General features: G+C 43.0%; 1 protein-coding gene across 1 annotated transcript; it reads right to left on the bottom strand.

Annotated features, from left to right (window-relative positions):
* Positions 1 to 279: 279 nt before the first annotated feature.
* On the bottom strand, positions 280 to 21598 carry map7d1a (MAP7 domain containing 1a). The gene is made up of 18 exons (XM_076106694.1): positions 21538 to 21598; positions 20914 to 21120; positions 18226 to 18294; positions 17378 to 17398; positions 14423 to 14586; positions 14065 to 14176; positions 11535 to 11639; positions 10175 to 10297; positions 9905 to 10050; positions 9395 to 9525; positions 7642 to 7880; positions 6303 to 6573; positions 5296 to 5476; positions 4227 to 4331; positions 2670 to 2720; positions 2520 to 2580; positions 937 to 1018; positions 280 to 562 (listed from the first exon to the last, which is right to left on the bottom strand). The coding sequence occupies exons 1-18, from the start codon at positions 21596 to 21598 to the stop codon at positions 280 to 282; spliced, it is 2412 nt and encodes an 803-aa protein (XP_075962809.1).
* Between the last annotated feature and the right edge of the window lie 273 nt (positions 21599 to 21871).

Here is a 21871-nt window from a genome sequence, read left to right as displayed (position 1 = left end):
CAAAAAAACAAAACAAGATATAAGGTATTAATCAGTGAGCTTTATAAGGGCTGGTAGTCTAGCAGTCCACCCTGCTTCCAGTCTTGCTGCTGCTGGCTATAGATTCAAATCCACTTACCCGCATCACAACACAGGGTGGCCAGACCTGTACTGCACAGGATCACCAGTTGTGGTACATCCCCTCAGAGTAGCCAAGTTGGTATGATTGTTCTTATCCTTCCTTTCTTCACTTCCCTTTATATTTTCATTGCTAACTTTAGCTTTCTTTAGATCTAAAGTCTAAGTCTTTGACTTGATGTTTGGTATGCGTTGTAACTCTGTACCTGCGACATGCTGAGGCTTCATGGGGCCGGCCTTTTTCATGAATGACTCCTCACTTTCGAACGCGAGGATCGGCTCGGTGGCCATGCTGGTCTCAGACTTATCCCGCGCTCCGTTGGTGGTGTTGCCGTGATTTGCGAGATGGATGATATCTCCAAAGTGGGCGGTGTCTTCTTTAGTGGATAGACCATTTTCATGTCTCGTGGGCTGGATCCCATTGACCACAGGGACTGAGGGGCTGCTGAAGAGGGGAGACACAGAGCAGAATATGGTTTTAGTTATGATTGGACAGAGTGACTCATACAACGGATGAGTCATTGCATCGCCGTTCAATCACGGGAGTCTTTTAAAATCTACCCCATGAAGCGTATTCAAATACAACAAGCTAAACGTTTCAAGAAACCAACTCTCTCCCAGTATTACAGTTGTTTACTGAGTGTCTGAATCAAGTGTCTCCTTGTGTTTTCCGTTTAAGTTTTCAACAGTGCAAACGTACTGCAGGCTGGATTGGCGAAGTTTCTGTCACACAAGTTGTATCCGATCCGCGGTGGTCTTGCATCAACGTGAGCACAAAGAAACGTTCAGAAATCCACAAAAAAGAGGCAGTAGCTTTACCTTTCTTTGACGCTGGTCTGTCCATTTTCCTGCTTGTTATTGGTCAAGTTGATCTCTGGCTTTGGCTGATAATCAGCAGACGCTGGAGGAAACAAAGTAAAACAGTTATTAGTGATCACACAGTCAACACCCAACACTACCCTGCGTGATCAACCACCATTAATGATCAGTCTTAAACTGTGTGAGGCAAACTTAAATAAGCAGGAAAGGGATGCCAAATGTTCCTGGGCCAGTCTCCCTGTGTTGCCCAGAGTCGTCGTCAGTCGTCGTCTCCCCCCCCCCCCCCCCTACCCCAACTCTGCTTTGCTGAGTACTTGGCTGTAGTTGAGACAGATTTCCACACCACTGACTAGAATAGAGGAATGCCTGCCAGGCCTCCGACCACATAAGTGGCTGGCTAATGTCTTCCTGCATTGGGGAACCTTGACAAACAGCATATCTTACAGACCACATTGATCCCCTTCATCCTACTCATCTACTGTACGTGACGTGGGCGCTTAGACAAGGAGTCTGTGCAAGTTATACGCTTCTTAATATAGTTGTGTTAACGACAGAATTTTCCCATAATTCATGGACGAGGGGATCTCTGCTCAGTTACTCTGCTTGAGGTTTCTTTCCTTGGTTGAGTTTTTCATTACGCGCAGCGAGGGTCTAAGGACAGAGGGGTGTTGTATGCTGTTCAGATTGTAAAGCCATCTGGTGCAAATTATTGATTTCTGATGGCAATGGAAATAAAATTGACTTGACTTAGAAGTTGTCTGTCTCTGTGATCTGTGATCGCCTGGCAACCTATCCAGTGTGTACCCGGCCTTCGCCCTATGTCAGCTGGGATCGGCCCCGGCCCCAGCCCCCCCCCCCCCCCCCCGCAACCCCCAATCGGATAAGCGGCCCCGGACAATGAATGGATTAATTAGAAGTTGTAGGAAGAGTGGATTTTGGTAAGGCCTTTGCAACATCGCATGTGTCTTGATATTATTATTTCTTTCTAAAGTAAGCAAGCTTTCACCATGAGTCCGCTCTTCCTCTCCAACTCCCTCAGTCCCACAGTCCCACAGTTTGGACAACAAGCAAGTACACATGGGTCCTATTGTACTGTGTAGAAGAACTCAGACAGCAGCTGTGCAGGATATGAGGCGGAGAAATAATCTAATAACCCTTTTATACAAAAGGCTCTGGTGTGAGGCTGACTCATATGGGAAATGAGGGAAAGAAAGCACAAAACAATACCTGGGACTGTTTATTCTAACATATGGAAGAGGTAAAAGAAGCAGTGGGGGGGATGGTGCAGTTATGGGTCAACAAGTATCAACCGAAAGGTGGGATGAGTAAAATGAGTTCATCTAACATCAGTCAGACACCATTAAAAATCTACTCTGTAGATTGAAGCGTCAAGTAAAAAATCGACTTTAAGTGGATTCTGGCAACAAAGTATCCACTTTGTTTTAAATCCCTTCACAGATAACACATTACTGGGAGATCAGACCCTAAACGATTCCTGCAGATTAAAGGCTATAAGCGGGGAAATACTTTTCCTCCATTAGTTGAGGATGTTTTTGTAAAAAGCAGACGGATGTTCTGCTTACCTTTGCTGCTCTCTGCCTCTTTGTCGTTGACGTTTGTGAGAGGGGAGGACTTGGTCTCTTTCTGTGAAGATGGGAGATAATTACAGTCATTTTTATTGTTAAGTCAAGTTCTAGCCTGTTGTTTTGGTTAAAACTGAACACAAAATGTACTTTGTCGCCTGCGTCTGTCTTGCGTGTCCTCTTCATGATCTCGTCCAGACGCTGAGAAAAAAAAAAAAAGAGTCAGGGATAAGACAAAGGAAAAGGACACATAGAACCAAATGCCAAAAACAGAAGCTATTAAGTGTTTGTTGGATTTTCTATGCATTTTGTGCCGGGGGACACAAGAGATCAGCGCAGAAATGTTTATACATTTAAGAAATAAAGATGTCAGGCTGTTCAAAATTGGGTTACGTTTAGTGGGCTAGACTGAGCCCACACACCTTGTTAAACAGAGGTTTTACATGTTGCTGTTCATTGGGTCTCTTCACTGGGGAAAAGGAGTTCCTGTCTCTTGCGTCTAAGGCCGTGGTGCTTGAAGTGAATGCACTGCACTCCAGGTGGAAAGTTGAAATAATAATAAATAATGATGGAGCAGCACTTGGTCGTAGGATGGTCGAACAGTGAACAGTAGGATAGAGGTCACTATACTCGTATGAACAAACCATTCTGTGTGAATAATTTGTATGCACAGAAGGCAGAGGTTTGATGGGAAATGGAAACTTTATCTGAGGACACTGCTGGCCTGGGACAGTAAGACCATAACTGCAGCTGCCACTCATAAAAGTGAAGCATTTTTTAAGATCCAAGATTATTCATGGAGAGCTCACACACACACACACACACACACGGCTTTGGCATCTAGCTTTGCTGCAGAACTTCTGCCTCAGGACTGAAGATTCTTCTTTGTCTAAGTTATGTTTCCCCTCAGGATACTTTATTAAACCACCTGTGCACCACCTGTGCTCACTGGTCACAAACTTCTCTTTGTTGAGGCGATACCAAAAGCAGGCCGGTCAGCTTCGGTAGAAGTCAGTCAATAACAGTGTGTTGTACAGTGTAACTAAGAGTACAGTGAGTCTTTTGGGCAGAGGACATGCTGTTCTTGTGGGCCAATTCCAGCATGCAGTCAGGCTCAGCCAGCCCAAGCCTTTCTCTCATGGAGAGAATCTAGTTAGCATAGAGAAGAGCGAGCTTACTGGAGATGTGGGTGGCGTACTTGAGTAGATGGCGGTCACAGAACACACACATACATGTGAAAAAGATCTGCACAACTCCACACAGATGACTGGCACAGGGAGGTCTCCATTATTATTAGTGTGTATATATATTTACACAGTCTAAGCCCTATTAAATCCTGGCATGCAGACAAGCAATCCAGGATAAGCCAAAAACATCATTCATCTTGGTTTCAGGGACTCAACTTTCAAGGCTGCTAATGTCAAAAGGCAGACCACAGAGTGAACATAATATAGAATATAATGCCTCCACTGAGGATATGTATGCAGTTGAGAGCAAAGCTGGGTCTTTTTAAAGCATCAATCTATTTATATATATTTTTTAAGGCAGTTTTTCCCCCAAAACATCGAGCTACGGATGTTTGAAAAATGACTAGGAATTAGATATCTACTTTCATTCTGTAAAAAATGCGCATGTCCGATTGCAAATGGGTGACTTTAAAAGCTGGCTGAAAGCAGAAGTGATGGGAGGGCAGATGTGTTGCCCTACCCTTTTCCTCTCCAGCCTCTCCTGCTCCTCCTTCAGGAAGTGTTTCTCTCTCTCCAGACGCTGCTTCTCCGCCTCCTCCCGGGCTTTAGCCTCAGCTTCTTCCTTCTGAAACGCACAAGCGAGAATCCAATCACAATTTGAATGCCGGCTGAAGGGGGAAAAGAACAACTCAGCCAAAATAGGATGCCTTTGACATAACAAGGGTGTGGTTGCTTTCTGCAATTATTGTTTACAACCACAAAAAGGAATACTTTCCTGTACATCTGAGCCAAAAAAAAATCTATTTTCAACATTAACAGCCTTGTGAGGACCATTCAAAGAGAAATACAATACTCAAGCCTTTGGGTAATTATATTGGATCGTGTTTAACCACAAATGCCACTTCTGTAAAAGACCACAAGGGGGTGGCAAAGCATAATCGAGCATCAACAGAGAATAGACGATGCCTCAGCTGATTATATTACAGGTCTACAGGATAATCAAATACTGTGATGAACAGCCACATGTCCTGGTTCTACTAATCAAGCATCGCTGTTATTTTCATCCGCTTCTCCCTGGCAACATCGACAAACACACAAAGAGTCAATATTGCTGAACGGTTATTTGACAAACTGAAAAGTAAAAAGGGCACATTCATCAGAGCTACCGGCTCACCGGTTTGGATTAATATATTTTTCTTTAGAGGACAACAACATCCCACTGACGTAGAAAGTACTGGACTATGCTTTCAGACCTGTAGCTCCCAAAAAGGTCAGCGTGAGGTGAGCAGCTGAGCTGAGACAAGAAATATCTTTGTTTGCCAAAGATAGGAGAGCGTTTAAGTTTATGGCGTGGTGCATCAGTGCCTGGGAATGATGTGAGGAGTGCATGCATGTGTGTCTTAACCTTTATTTGAAACGCAGTCATAACTGTCACAGTGGTACATAATGGTCCTCGTCACTACTATGGGCTTTAAGGACTTGCAAGTTCCTTTAACCCTTATGTGACTAACCGGACCTGTCCACTGCAACCTCACCAACAACGTATATTCCAGCTGGCTGTGCATGCTGCGCATTCACAGTCAATATACCTGTTTTTGTAGGCGCAGGTTCTCCTCCTCCTCGGCTTTGGCTCTCTCCTGAGCCTCTTTCTCGTCCTGCACGCGCTGGGCTTCGTCCCTCCTCCTCTGCTCCTCGGCCATGGCACGTGCCTCCTCCTCCCTAAGTCGCCTCTCCTCGGCCTCCCTAGCTATTCGCTCCTCTCTCAGGATCCTAAAGAGTTTGGGCATGAGGGTAAGAATGAGTTATTTACCACAAAATATCCTGTGCCAACCACTTTGAATGAGGTAAACAATTTAAAAGGCAAATTATTCTATTGAATGGACATTTCTTCTTTATTTTTTACCACGTCTGCTGACGCACAAGCAACAGGAAACCAATTGGAAAAAATTGGAAGTCTTAGTGCCAACAAGAGATCACATCAATTCACAAGCTGTAAATAGCGACTTGCTGTGGTTACGATCAGCCAACAGGCTACCAAATTCGTAATGCGTCCATACATCAAAGGCAGTGTTGAGTGAGGGCTTATTAAGACATAAATGTGCTGTGATAGTGCGTGGAGCCTTCCTGTTTAGTTAATGCCTTTTTCATTCACTACATGGGAAATAGCTAAATGCCCGAGGTGAGCTTTGTTTTGCAGCATATTCTAAACCAATAAATCATCACTTTAAAAATAAATTCTTCTATACTTAGCATTGGTTCAAATGTTATATGCCTGAGGGTGACATTGCAAACTAACTTCTGTACTATTCTTGAGATGGCTGACTGGGAGAAAAAAAAGTAATGAGTAGTTACAAGACCAAACCCATAAGTGGGAACACAGCTGGGGAATTACTCATTCCTCATTACAGCTGGGGAATTACTCATTCCTCATTACAGCTGGGGAATTACTCATTCATTAGTCATTCAGCAAAGACACAGGCGTGTTTAAGAATAGTTTTTTCTCATGCAGTGTCAAAAAACGTAACAGATCTATGCAAGGTCAACACTGTGCCGACCATCTGCGGTTGTGTTTTGAGGCATATTAGAACCCTCTAACCTCTCCTTCTCCTCCTGTTCGCGGCGCTCCTGCTCGTCCCTCTCCCTCTGCTCTCGGGCCTGTCGCCGGTTCTCTGCCAGGATGCGAGCTGCCTCCTCTGGGTTGTTGGTGCCTGCCATGGGCTTGGCTGATGGAGACGGTGTAGGCGATGATGCAGGAACAGAATGAGCTGAATGGACTGGCTCAGGTGAGGCTGCAGTGGTTGATGGGGTCGAGGGACGGGGTGAGGCGGAGGCGGAGGCAACTGTGATGGCAGGAACCACGGCGGAACCTAAGACAGGGAAAATTAGTGTTACAGAAGGGACAATAACACACGTATCCTGTGCTGTGTAACTTACCAGAGATCGTTGATGCGATTAATTATGCTTCCCTACAAGTAACGACTCTTAAAGTGGTGCCGATCGATCGCTATTAATAACACATTCAACCGCAGCCTTTTCTCTGCACTGTGAAACATTCTGTCCCTAGCAACTGGAAATTGTAAACAACCATAGCTTCAGCCTACTTGGTAATAGCATAATTAAGGCTGATTAGTGAAGCCTCTTTGTGCCTTCTCAAACGCACAGACTGTGGAGCTCTGTGTGGCTCACTCAGTACTTTGTTTTAATGGCTAATTAAGCCGCATGGTAATCGCTGCCCATTGCTTCTTGAAAGAGATACTGATTTTCCTGGGGCTTTCTCACTTTTTCCATTAAGCTATTCTTCTGGCTAGTAACAGGAAGAGACCAAGGCACACAGTGAAGAATTATTTGGGTATAACAAGAAAAATAAAATCAGTATGACTCAGACATGGAGGGAAGCTACCCAAAACGAATAGGACAGTTGATCACTGTAGAGATGACAAATTGCAACAAAGTGAGGCTTATTGTGCAGTATACTGATCTACAAAATAATAATGATAATATAACAATAATAATCTGTACTCAAGGTCTACTCGCTAGCTTGTACCACAGCTTTCAAGCCCTTTAATGGCCTTCGTCAGCAGCTCCTCCAACATAGGTCAGACAATGTCAACTGATCAAACTCCATCACTGCTGAAGCTTGTGAGATGGGATTGAAAGCTCTGGAAATAAGCTAGTAACTGGACCTTGAATAAAGATTTTTTTTGTCAAACTACTATTCCCAAGGTTAAACAATTTACCTGCTAATGCTCTAGAAAAAAATCTAATTCTAATAAGGCTGATAAGGACTGGTGTCACTCTGCAAAGAATTTACTAAATACCTGAACCATCGTAAAGTACTACTCCCTGAGAAGGACATTTTCTTTAGACCCGAGTACGAGTTTTTTAATCCAGTTCAGACAGAAATAATTCCCATCAGAACATTTTCTTGTACTCACTCTTTCTCTTATCGGGAGTTGCGGGCCTGCGAGGCTCCTTCACTCTTTCGAGGGGGACGGGGGAAGAGGTGCGGTGGTCTATCCTGGCAGGGGTCCTGGCTCTTTTTGGTCGTCCTTTAAGGGTTGACGGGCTTCCACGTGTGGATGGAGGCTTGGGGGAGGCAGCAGGGCTGGGGGAGGCAGTTCTGCCCTTCGGCGTAGCTGGGGATGACGGCCGTTGTCTTGATAAAGGACTAGGACTGTAACAGGAAAATACAAGAAAGATGGGAAATTTAGCAACAATTATCTTTGGACACATTGGTGTTTTAGACGTGGGCTGAAATGTTTGTTTACAACCCAGACACATGTCCTGAAGAAACCGGACTTTAGCAGACAACGCACTCAAACATTGCATCATGACCCTCAAAGTGCTTTATCGGTCAGCATCCCAGCCATACACAGGCAAAGCAAAACTTAAGGGGAAACATCCATTATGCTGAAGAAGACATTTTATTTCCTCTTGCCCTCTGGCACTGACAGCTTTGCCACGCTCTTTGTGGCCTTTTTGAAGAATCAAAGGAACTTTTTTCCTGCTATTCCATCCCATCTGTGATGGATGTCATTTACTTCAGTGGCCTGGGTATACGAGAGGAAATGACCGCTCGTCTCGGGATCTTTCATGTCTGGGGTCAAACAGTGCATGAAATATGCAGACATAAACATGGTCTCTCTGCCTAACCCAGCTGTTGACCACAAACAAGCTGTGGGTCAGGCGGGTGTATGGTTAACCTTGTTTAAAATACGGTTCTAATGACCTATATAATCTGTATAAACGTCAAAGCAGCAGATTATTATATGTCAGATTTTTCAAATGGTTCTTGGAAATGGTTCTTGGAAATTGTATATTTTTTTGAAGTGGAGATTGTAGCTTTAAAATATATACCTTTATATGGTGCACTTTTCAGCTGGAGCTTTCACGAGGTTTCAAACTTACCGCGCATTTATCAACTATGTTAATGTTCAACCGAGACCTCGATGAACAATTCTGCCCATGATGGATTGATCTGCCCATTATTTTATCAATTAGTAATAATATGAAATAATGCTATTATGATTTCCCAGAATCCAAGTTAGAATTTCGGACTGCTGTTTGTACAAACAATACAGACATTTGAAGATTGCGAGATAATCTGATAAAAGGCAAAGGGGCAGCAAATCCTCACATTTGAGAAAAAAACAATTTGCTTTTCAGAATAAACTGTGAAATTCTCTTTCGTTATTGTAATAGCCTTTGCTATTAGGCGCTGGATTATTATTTTTTTACACGAAAAGATGAACTGCTGTATAGACCGACATAATCGATAAATAAATTAGTTATAAAATGAATGTTGCAGGCCTAACAATATAATTCCTCAATGGTTCGTCTTATTATTGAATAGAGTGGGAAACATTATACCGACTGAGAGGGCGATGACTGCAGCTCATGTCAGCTCATTTAAAATGACTGAGTTGTTGTTGCCTTCCAAAAGGGAAAAAAGGTGATTGCCTAGCAGCAGTGGTAATGGACCATAGTCTTTCTTGAATGTGTAAACAGAAAATTTATTATCATAATTAGAGATCTGATCGATGAAAACAGTAACCAGGTTAGTGGTAAATATGACACACATAAGGAACATATAACAGATGAGTAAAATCTAAATTAACTGACAGATTTAAAACTGAACTGAAAGAAATCCCCCTAACTAAAAAAGTACAAATAAAGTGTGTGTTTTACCTTGGATCCGGTCGGTGTCTCATACTGGGTAGAGACTGTCTCTTCTTAAGCACCTTCTCTTTACTGAGGGCACTCTTCTCCTTCTCATTCTCCCGTTCCTTGTCTTTCTTTTCTTTCTTGTTTTTATCCATCTGTACGACAAAAAGATGAAAATAGGTTAACACATTTAAATCTTTTTCATGTGCCATTCAAAAATAACATTCAATTATGATTGAAACAAAAAATAAGACAAGATACACTAAAGCTTGTCATACATGAAGTACAGGTCAGGCACTATGTTTTGCTCTTTTGGAAACAACAATCTCACTGGTAAATGTTTAACTGGTACAGGTGAACTGTATCCCCCCACTCCTAGAACAGAATCAGCCGTTATACATTTCATGGCTGTTTAGCTACACTTTTATCCTGGGAAACGGCTCACTTATTATTGAAAGAGTCTCAGAAGACTGTGACTACACTTGACTGTCAGATAGGAGAACCACAGGGCTAAAGCTAACTGGGCAGACTTACGGGTGTGGAGCTCTGTCTGTGTTGGCGCTGGGTGATGTCGGGTGTGCTGGAGGTCACTCTCCAGCGGTCGGAGCAGCGGCGGTGGGGCTGGTGGGCGCACAACGTGAGGGGACTGGCTGAGGCCGAGCGGGGGCAGACAGGAGAGTCTGTGGAGAGAAGTGACGTACAATTAAAGCTCGCCGACATTCATACAGCAGCACCTCATGTATTTATGGTAAGACAGATATTAAACTAACGCTCTTTATTTTTTTTATTTTTTTTTTAACTTACGACCATCTTTGCCATTGGTGAGGACACTGGCAGCACTGCGGCTCCTAGCGAGGAAAGACAGCGTCGGCGTCATCAGCCGGTCGACTATACTGCTCTCCCACGGACTCAGTGCAAGGCTACGGGCTGCAGGTTGGAAAAACAGATTGATGAAAAGATATGTCGAAAATGGATGTCCTCCGTTGAACCAGAGTGTATCACCGCCAACCGGCGGTCAAACCTGAAGTACTAGAGGAACTGAAGCCCATTTGAAATCAATCTTTGCAGAGTTCTCCGTCAGTACCCAGACACAGCGATAGAATAAAGTCTAAAACTTGTCACCAAAGAGAAGTGAAAAGAAAGAGTTATGTAAGTTATGGTTCTTGTAGCAGTATGTCTACAAGCCATAAAGACCCGATGAAATACACAGAACCCCAATAAGACACCTCGGTACTACCCAAGAGAAATGCTTGTCTAGACAGTGAGTCAGTTATTTATAACCACAGCCTCGAGCATACAAGCAGAGACGAAGAAGAGTATTTATTTGGGGGTGAAACGTCCTTCTCTGGCTTTAAGGTGCAGGACGACGAAGACGTTGCAGTGAATGTTCACACACATGGTGTTGTAGTGTTCAGGTAGAGAGGAGAGCGACAAGAGGAATAGAGTGGCTTCCCCAGCAGCACAGAGGAACAGTACAGTACCTGCTCCGGGGAGTTTTTAGAATACATTATCTCCTGAAAAATGCTGACTCACTCACTAACTTTACTTTTTTCAAGCCCTGAAGTTTCTCCCCTTTTTTGCAGGAGTACACCGTGACCTGGTTAACTGGAGACCTATAAAGAAGAGCTGCTCACACCCGCAGCATGAAGAAAGCTTGGTTGAAAGACACAAAGATAATTCAGAGACATACTTTGTCATTTAGAAATCACACCCACCTCCAGAGCATCAATCAATAAAGCATTCAGGGCAATATAAAAAGACATCCCATATCCAGTAGGTTGAAAATGAGCACAAAAGGATCTTTGACTGTGCAAACACATGAAATGACCATTACCACACAATGAACCAACAAAAGGATAGGGAAACGGACAGCACAACAAAATGTGGACACGGCACATAACTCATATAAAAATATGAGCATGCAGAACAAAAACCTGACCCAAATTCTGGAGAGTTAACAAAAAATAACTCAAAGTGGTTTTGGAAGATAGAAATGGGTCAGCTGCCAACCACCAAGCAAAAGAGTGGGACGGAAATCATGAAGGGGAAGAGCACAATGATGATAAACGGGTTCGGAGGAGTTGGCGTGGCAAAGTGATGGACACAGTTAAACGGGAGGAGGTGTGGGGGGTGGGGGGGTGGGGCATTCCAGATGTTGCCTTACTTCTGCCGGGGGAGTTCCAGAGCGTAGCAGAGGACTTGGACAGTCGCTTGTTTATAACAGAGTCCACGTGTTTGGGCAGGTTGACCGTTGACACAGAGCATCTGCCTAAGAAGCCAAGAGAGCGCCAACACAGATGTTCACACAGGTCACATGGTTGAGTCAGAGGGGGGGAACTTCTGTGGCGTCATGTGTTATGCTCGAATGATGCCTCTGTAAACATGCACCCACACACCGTGAAGGCAGCGGTACAGTACCGTACTTGTAATGTGAGCAACCTGCATTAAAGCAAATTCCTGTGTGCTGGCCGTGTATATAATAACTTCCACTGCTTTAAAGTAAATACACACACACACACACACTACACCATATGTTCACTTCAGCTAGCCTTTAGGTGTGTCATCAGGGACCCATAATCCACACAACACACTGTGAACCGTTTCCATTGGCACTATTTCTTTGCTACAGAAGTTGGTTCAGTGAAAACTGCTGGCAGTGAGGTAATCCAGGAAAACAGGGACAATATTTCAGAAGAAAATGAGTTGCTGGTGAATATTTTAAAATGGCATTGCTAATGCCGTGAGCACACCAAACTAAGAAAAAACACGTTGTCCCTTAAAGGGAAATTATTTTTATTGAATCAGTTGTAATGTTCTGCATTGTAGTTTGGCATGGGAACTTGACTTTGGCCAACCAAAACAGACTGAGGCCTCATCAAAGTGGCGAGTAAGATTTCAGGGAGGAGTCAAGTCCAGCTTACAGTCATGTATAAAAATCAGGTACTTAGGAAGGTCACTTCCCTTCAGGATCACCCCCTTTGGACAGAGTTTGAACTTTTACCATCAGGTCATGGTTTTAAAGCGCCTATTATAAGAACCAAGAGATGTAATGTTTCCTTTGTCCCTGCTGCCATTCACATGTTAAACGGCAGATAGTAGCCTATTAATCTTGTCAGTATCTTGCTCATTTACACAGACTACTTAAAATTGTTTACATTCTGTTGTTGCTTTCCATCAGTGTTTAGGGTTTTGTGTGTCTTTATGTATCCTTGCGGCAAACTGTCCATTAGAGAACATTCAACTCCATTAAAGAAAAAGAGAAAACAACTTTGCTTTTTTGTAATTTTAGTGAAATGAGGAGACTTCTTCTTCTCACCTCCCATGAGATTAACATTCCTACTTCCCAACAACACCGATTCCAAAAGTCACGTCAACCCCACTAAGAAGGAACCTTTTATGTCCACCTTATAAAAGCTACCAACAAGCAGTGAACAAGAAAATATGCCTCAAGAACAACCAAACATGTGATGGAAAGAGGCTGCTGAGAAACATCTGCCCATTTCATGGCTGATGAAGTGAAAGGGCACTTCATAAAAGGGCAAAAATAACTGAACCATCCATGAGGAATACTTGCATCTCTCCCAGGTATACATCCCTTTAATACACTGTAATCAAATGAACACACTGCTCTTTCCCCAAATGACATCAGACATGATTCAGAGAGCATTACAGTAATGGAGGCGCAGTATTAAAGCTGGCCTTGTCTGTTTACGATGAGGCAGTTTGCTCTTTTGAACGAAGCCAAGATGGGTACTTTGGAGCAAACCGAACTCTCAGCCACTCCACTGCAGCCTGTTTAGGCTTGTTTACTTTCATCATCTATCAGACGGCAGGAAGGGAGAGTAAGGAGAGATTGATTGGAGTGTCAATAATTCGCCTGGCATATGGCAGAAGCGATTACATGGCAGACGATAGAACTCAGGACTTTTTAGAGCTTCAAGTCGAGAGGATGGCACAAAGGGACAGAAGCATTCATCACACTGCACCGTTAAAAACATCATTTCTACAGCATTACATTATTCTGCAGCCAATCTGCTGTTGGTCAATAGAACCCTGCTTACTGCAACTGATGCAATAAAGCAGCTGAATACATTTTCACTTTGTGCAATCAATACAGTCTGGTGATGATCAGGGCCCAATGAACCTGAAGTAATGTCAAAGAGCAACAGCTTGCTAGGACAGAGCTGTAGTAGCCAACACATCAGAGGGAAGGGTGTGCTAAGATGGAGGAGTGCGACTGACACAGCAGCGATGGCACATCAGATTAAAATATAACAAAACCAAACTTCCCGTGCTGTCGATATCTGTTTGGGCAGTATTCCAGACTGTGCACCTGCTAACTTTATATGCCCGCCCCAGTAGTGAGCATAAAACACTGTACAACGAACTAACACATCGATTTTGCCGTATAGATTGAAAAAGAGAAAACAAAAATCGATTTTGGTACAATTCACCAATTTCAGGCTGCAATGCTTCAGATCCACCTAAGTGGTCATGTTCTAAAAAAGATCAGAAAATGAGTCAACAAATAACTGATTAATTATTCAAGAACTATATTAAGCAAAAATACCACACGTTTGCTGGTGCCAGCTTCTCAAATGTGTACATTTCAGTGTTATATGATTGTAAATGAAAGATTTAGGTGTTTTGGATACACATGAGGATGTGTATCCAGATTGGATCAGCGTACTCACCTTCTTTCTGGCTGGAGTTCTGGCTTAGTGCACCAGCCCAGGACCACCTTTGCTGGCGGATTTCTGCCCACGTTTTCTTGGTTGACCTGTGGATGGCTGCCTCATAGCGTTCCTGGAAAGGACACAGGAACAGATATCAGTTATTTGGATGTCTATTGCATCAAAAGCAAAATCCTAAATCCCCTCATCTGCAGCTGATCCTGATCAGCTGTCAATCTCGTGATGGAAGGCATAAATATTTAACCTCTGGGTATCATGTGAGGAAGGGAATTATGTGTAACTGTCCTCACTAATACAACACCATCACATATTGAATGGATTACTTTTCTAACAATCAGTTTTACTTGTCAATACGTACTTTATTCTTCTCCAGTTTCTGTTTCTGTCTCTCCTCCAGGGTGGCTCGCCGTTTCTCCGCCTTGATCCGCTGCTCCTCGAGCTTCCTGCGGCGCTCCTCCAACTGCTGCTCCCGCAGCTGCCGCGCCTTCTCCTCCTTCTCCAGCCACTGGCTCTTTTTAGCAGCTAAGATGGGGCACAAAACATGGTCAAGAGAGTGAGACTTTACCAAAAGAGCAGTGGCCAAAGGAGTCCCCTCTCTCTATCAGTTGGTATGGCACACATTCTCTTTCAAGTGTCTGTTTGGACTTGAAAGAGAAGTGTGATATCTGTTGAAAGCATCTTTTGATAGGTTGGGTGATTTTATGAACAATGTAGTTTGCCTCTCTGATGTATACTTCTCATCCACCAGCTGTTTTTGAAAACAGCTGTGTCCCTCCACCTCAATCCCACTTTGTGTTTTGGAAAATAAATTCAATTACTTGACTTTTCCACAGAATGCAGCATAAAGCGTAGTTAGACGGATACAGTACTTCTGAAATGACACTTTTACACCATACTAATCGCATCAAGCCCCCACTTCAACTTCAATAAACCGCACACTTTGATATGGAAATCGTCTCGTTGTCCCCGAGCCATTCAAAGAGGGCGTAAAGAAGCCTTTCGCAGCTGCCTCTCTGTGTACACAACTCACCATATTTCTTTAAGCTACAAAGCAAAACCTCCGTGAAGAATCAGCCTCTGCGAGGAGGCAAGGCGTAGTTCTCTTAAGGACTTGATGCAACAAAGGCAACTGGTTGTGGATTCAAGATTATGGTGACGGATCATTGCAGAAATGCTGGAGGCTAGAGGGGTTACAATTTATTGGGAGGCACACAGTTCGGCTTTTTTTATACCAAGGCACTGCTTGCCAGCACGGTGCAGCAAAGAAAATATCTGCTGCAGTGCGACTCTCAGCTCATCGCAGCACAATGGCCGCAGTTTAGGAGAAGCCACATCTTAACCTTGCAGTGCTGCGGATCTTTACACGTGGTGGTGCAAGCAAAGAGTAGTGGAAACTGCTTCATAGGTCGCTCGTTGTGCTGTGCTGAGAACAGAGGGTGGGGGGGGGGGGGAACCTGCTTCCATCTCGTGCGCAAATGTAATGTTAAAGGCTCGCAGAGAAAGATCACCATCGTCAACATCCCTGACATTTCCTCCCAACTCACAGGAGAAACTTTGAAGGCTGCACCCACTCACACCCACTCACAGTGTGTGACACCTCGCTGATTAAATATTTGAATTTGGCTCATTCAACAGAAGTGTTTGGTAATGGTTGCAGGAAGGAAAACGAGCTGGAGCTTGGCTGGAGGCTTGGGTGCTTAAGAGAGATTAGTCTGAATGATTTCAGCTCACGATGTAAACAATTGTTTTCAGTGCCATTCATCATCAGTCATTTAATCATCTATAGCAATGTGTTAAGTGATAAACAGATTCTAAGCAGAATCTAAAGCGGACATTTAAAATGCGTTCCTCAACTCTCTCCTCACGGTGATCAGTGCTGACATGTAGCATCGAGGCCTAATATAGTAAGACCATGAACTAATCAGAAGCAGAGTGCCGCTCTAACTCTAGTACATAAAGTATTTATAATAATCCACCAAAGACGGACAAGGCTGGAGAGTAGCTTCTGTGCAGTCGCAGCCAATTCGCTGATACAATTCCCTCAAAGCTTATTTTAAACATCACAAAGAACCGATAAGATACGAGCGAGGATTTCCTATTGTGGCCCATTTAATGCTAACATAGCAATACTACTGGTGATGGTTGATGAGCCTTTCTGGCCAGGATCCCTCTCAAGTTGATATTGTAAACACAAGCTTTGGATCTAATCTTATACCCAGGTCTGACTGTGATTATTAGATCAGACCCGTACCATCTGGCATGCCCTTGTGATCGCCCAATTAGACTGATCCGCGCTATGAAGTGTGTCAAACTCATCTCACTGCTGTCGAACACACAGTTGGATTTGACTGCATGGCGTTACTGAAAGTAGTTTAAAGATGTCAGTGTCATGTGAGGATATACGTCGTGATAATGAATTGTCTACAAGTGATAGAGATATATATATATATATATATAGTGTTTAATATAACGTTGAGAAAGCTTAATGAAACCGCGGCTAGCATAAGTCAGCATATTTAGACTCTATGTTACCAAGTTCTCTCTAACACTAAAGTTATAATGAACTCAGACTGTATGATTCTACTCAATCATGATTGTTTAGATGTGAATTTGCAGCCAAAATAAATTGGATTTCTTCAGTAGGATGGTAATCATAGTAGGTTTGCGGCATGTGGTTCAAACATGTTATCTTTAAATGCAAAACCCAAAGAGTTCTGTGGCGTCTGCAGATGGAACATGTGGATGAACAAAGTTCAAACAAAGGGCACGCTACCTGCTCTTATATGCGACCTGAGATTAAGCCCCATTGCTTCACAACCAATCATAACATTTCTTTATGGTTAATTGAACAGTCTATGCCTACATGATTTTTGTGAAAGATGATCTTCAGAGAGAGAAAAGGTTGCAATTAGTTGAAATGTCTATGACAAAGAAAAATATTTACGAACCATGATTTTAAAGCAAGGAACACCATGGGGATTAAATGAACGAAACCACTCTAGAGCTGGGCAATATGACTAAAACCCAATATTGTAACTTTTTTTATTTACAGTCTTTACCTCGATAATGATAAAACTGACAATAAAGTTTCAAAAATGTTTTTAGGGATTGTTCTTCAAGAGCTTTTAAAAAGCATAGCGCCAGGAGCAAGGTGCCTCAATGACTCCTAATGTCTGTATATTGGTAAGTTTTCAGTTTATTGCCCAGCTGTAGTTAAAACTACTGAACTTCATTAAATTGAGACATCCAAATATGACAGAATGATCTAAATGGGTCACCACCACCACCACATACACATAGGTGAGTGGCTTACCTTGTAACAAGCTGAGCTCTTCTGCAGGTGGGGGGGGGGGGGAGTGAGAGAGAAGACAGAGGCAACTGTCAGTCATGCAAAGCAGTGCACAACCAGCGCGTAGCCAGGTGAAAAAATGACAGCCGTGTGTTCAATAGAAAATAAGGACTCGGGCAAAGAGATGCAATATCAACTAACACAAAAAAAAAAAAAGTACGGCCATGTCAATGGCTATATTGCCCAAGTGACAGGCCCTGAGGAGATTTTGCCCCAGTTGATCACATTACATGAATTCAAGTTGGGATAAAATGTAGAAGGTTTCTGTGCTGTGATGACTCGGCGCTATTGCAAACAGATTTCAAAATAACATTAAGTCATAAGAGATACTGTATAGCTGTAAAATAATGTGATTTATTAACAGATATGGACACTATCTTTTACATATCTCTATTTAATACAGTTTGTATTAACATACATGTTAGTGGAGAGTGAGCTTAAGCGTTAATGTGTCAAACAAACATCACACATGCACGTAGAAAATAAAAGCTTGCTCGTCTTTGGTAAAATGGTGGCTTGGCTTTTGCTGATTTTAAATCACTTTTGTTGTCAGATATCAGACAGAACTGTCTGATAAGCAGTCAACTGAGTGGAGCAGGCGGATTCAAAAAGGTCCGGACCCACTTTTATACAGAAACCCAAACTACCCTTTTATCCTCTCTGTGCTGCATGTGCATGCCATCTGCAGCCTGGAGCCAGCTTAGTAGCAACACAGCTGCGAGTGTAAAACAACAACCTCTTTCACCCCAACACCAGGGGGAGCTCTCCTCCTGTGTAATGGACTTGTCCTCGCACCCCTTTATTCAACCTACCAAGATATTTGGCCTTTTCCTCTCTCCGCTCCTTGGCAAGCTTCTGCCTCTCCTCTGCTTTCACGATGTCTGGGACGAGGATGGAGAAGGAGGAAAAAGAGGGAGAGAATGTGTAAATATAAGTCTAATCCATAAATATAAATCGAATCCATAATTCCATAAGAATTCATAATTTAAGTATGTTTGGCCTAATTTTTTACAGAGTGAGATTCAAAACATACTTACACATACAGATAACATACAGATGAAAAAGCTCTTACTAAGAACTAAAAGCTGGTTAGTCAAGCTCACCTTGACTGAACTCATTCCTTGAGGACAGATCATTTATTAGTTAGTCTTTTTCCACAATGCTACATATCCACGATGGATATATGTTCTTAATAATTAATATTCAGTATATCTAAAATAGTATTTTCTTAACAAAGCACTTAAGTTACCAGTAACAACTTAAGTTCAAAGTTCTGTAAATGTATCTGTACAATAATGTGTTTTGAGACATTGAACAGTTACCTCCCTCAACCCAAAACTGACTTAGTGCAACACTGACGCACCTTTCCTCCGATAAACATAAATATATGAGTAAATGTTTTCTTCACTGCTGTAAAAAAAAAAAATCAGCACGACGGAAGCTTTACATTTAAATGTCACACTTAAGGAAACGTATGCCACGAGACAATGACAGAAACTGTCAACGTCAACAAAGAGCGGAAGCCGATCAAGAAATCAAGAAAAAAATAAATGTTTGGAGGAAAAGAATCTTCATGGAAGCCAATCTGCTCCAAATACAAACTGAGGCAAGCGGCAGGCTCACTAAATCACCGATGCCACGTCGGTGTATGTTTGACTATGATACGTTATGACTACAGGGGGCCAATTACATATATCTCTTCTCTCTGTGACATCTCTGACTTCTGCTCACACATAACAGTCCTTCCAAATACCCCAGTGGAAGCACTCAGGGGGGGAAAAAAGCCGAAGGAAACGGCAATGCAAGCAAACACTGAACTGTACCAACACTTCTAACTGCATCCTCTCATGAAAGCTACTTCTACTAAAATATTGTCTTTCTGACTTTCCAAAGGCACACTTTGTCTTTGTATGTATGGTAGTTAATGAATAATAGGGTAATGTATATCATCATATTGCCCAGGCACTTGAATCCCAATGGACAACACAAATATGATTACAGCAAATGAATGCATGCCTTCTCATTATAGAGTATAAGCTTGTTCATCAAACAAAATCGCAGCCTGGACAATGCCATCCTGAAATTCTGACCGCATTCGTGCAGCATGCCAAACACTGGCGCGTGCGGCAGCGCAGTCTTGATCTTTCTTTAGTCTTCATGCAGCATCATCACCCCTCTATCTTCACAAGCCAGATGTTCATCATCAAACCCAAAGGAACTCATCCTTCAGCAAAGTCTAACACAAACATGAAAACAAGCTGCCATGCAGCCCCCCCCCCCCCAAGAACAACCTCTGACCCACTTTGATATTTATAGGACTACGGCCCATGTGCACGGTGCTGGTCGGTGTGATGAACAGACTGGCCCAACAAACACTGCAAGGTGCAATGTTCACACACTCACAATATCAGCTCTGTGTTATTCTGTCCTCTGAATTTGAGTATGATAAGAGCCGTGCAGGCAAGATCGTGTTTACTTGACACAACCTACATGACGAGGTTCTCTTGGACGGAAGCAAATCAGCGCTTTCACCGAATAATGTTTAAGAAGTGACAAAACACAACGGAGCAGACTATTACCAGACGCAGCAGCAGTTCTCAACTCAACTCCAAGCCTCACCATTTCCTTTTACTAATTAAGTGGCTTCAGAGTGCTTTTCATCTTCATAATATCCCTCTGGGTGGTGCAAAACATCACACAAGTAATGAGCTTTACAAAAACCAGCAGAGAAGGAACTTGGAATGTCAAAAGGGAAGCGTGTGTCATTTTGGAATCAGCAGACTAAGGACTCAACTGCATATTTCTCTAAAATAGACCAGACTTATAGACTATCATAAACTCTTGATATAACTGACATGGGCTAAGGTCATAACAAGCTGGAAGTATTGTTATAGTTTTGGGAACAGTTTAGGGCTTTTGGGAGTTTATCCCCATCACCTCACGCAAGGGGAATAAAGACCATGACCACAGTGAATGGATTAATGGATAAAGAATAAAGGGGAGAGAGAAAAGAGGCTTACACTCCAAAAACCCTCAAACATTTTCCTTAGAGTTTGCATGTGTCGTTAGCCAGTGGCTGCAAGGACTTCAAGTGGCACTGCGGGAATGGCTAAATGGCTAAACTAAATGCCGTCCTGTCATCGCTCACTGAAACGGGGTTCCTATTCAGGTTGCCTACCTTTCCTTAGAAAACAGTGCATGTCCATATTTAACTGCAATATTGCCTTTACTAATTTGTTCCATGCTTGTTCCAACAACTGCAGCAGCTCTACTGGATGTAGCTTCACGTCTGAAAGCATGTGGTAGCCATCACTCAGACACTGACGCACTGCCTTGCCTCTAGAGAGCTGACCTAACTCCAGTAGATTGCAGATGCAATTGCACCACTATGAGAGCACTGCTTCGTGTCTGGCCAAATGTAGCTGTAACCTTTAAGCAACTGAACTTTGTTGTTACAGACAAGTAAATAAATGAGTCACAGGTGGAATTTCTTTTTTTACCTTTACCACTTTTCAACCTGGGGACAGGTGACGCAGGTGACCCGGGGGATCGAGGAATGACGTCAGGTTTTGTGGGGGTTGTCAATCTCCAATCGGTGTCTTTCTTAGCTGGAGACGCCATTCTCTCGGCGGTATCCGTGGTCGGGGGGCTGCTCTCCCCCTCTGGGTCAGGCCTCGTTGGGTTTGTGTTCAGAGCCGAGAGGGAAGCTGGTTGGAGAGAAAGACACAGAATAAAAAAACAAGCGAGTGAGGTAAAAGGTAAGACAAGCACACAGACGGAACTCAACCAGTTGGTCTTCATTCCTTTCACTACTGGGCCTATGAAGTAGTTTAGTGTAGATGATGTAAACTTCCTCACAAAGCTACATGGGTGGGTCCATGGCTAAGACTTTGTTTTCATTGAGAAACTGTTCAATTTGAGAACTCAAATAACCGCACTGTAACAAGATAATGAAACAGAACACCTTTCAAAGAAGCTCCTCTGTTTCTGAACAATGTTTCTTTCGGTTGTTGAGCGACATTATCTGCTGCAGAGAAGCACAAGATAATAGGTCTCAAGTCTAGCTGCTCGAACTCTACGCCTAACATCATTTTCTACTCTGTGCGTCTAATTTATCGACTGACCGGCCGGAGCAAATGGCCCGACTCCCTGGCAGAGCAAAACACAGTAATTGCTTTCTGGCATCCTGATGGTTCTATTGAGGTGAATTAAACTGCTTAGGAAAACAGAATTAGATTGATCACCTTCCCAGAAGCAGTCAAACTTTTTCTTGATAACAACAATAAATAGGAGTCCGATCAAGCCCGTGAGTTATCTGTACTCTCTGTAAATTAAAAGTTGTTTTGGATAAAAGAATAGCCGAGCCGGTTTGTTGGGATAGCAGCTTCACTCGCAGCACCATGACTCACATTTGGCACGCCGCTGAACTTGAATCTCCTACTCAAACATTAGTTTGCT

This window comes from Anarhichas minor, unplaced genomic scaffold (genome assembly GCF_050575085.1).
Source record: "Anarhichas minor isolate MPS153535 unplaced genomic scaffold, ASM5057508v1 ptg000035l, whole genome shotgun sequence".
NCBI lineage: Eukaryota > Metazoa > Chordata > Actinopteri > Perciformes > Anarhichadidae > Anarhichas > Anarhichas minor.
This window is presented reverse-complemented; position numbering and strand designations above follow the sequence as displayed.

Excerpts from the sequence above, each read along its gene's own strand:
- map7d1a (XM_076106694.1), bottom strand. The coding sequence starts at position 21,598 with ATGCCAGAAAGCAATTACTGTGTTTTGCTCTGCCAGGGAGTCGGGCCA. Across the intron at positions 10,298-11,534 it reads CTGGAACTCCCCCGGCAGAA|CCCGTAGCCTTGCACTGAGT; the intron begins GTAAGGCAACAT and ends TCCAACCTGCAG. Across the intron at positions 6,574-7,641 it reads AACTCCCGATAAGAGAAAGA|GTTCCGCCGTGGTTCCTGCC; the intron begins GTGAGTACAAGA and ends TCCCTGTCTTAG.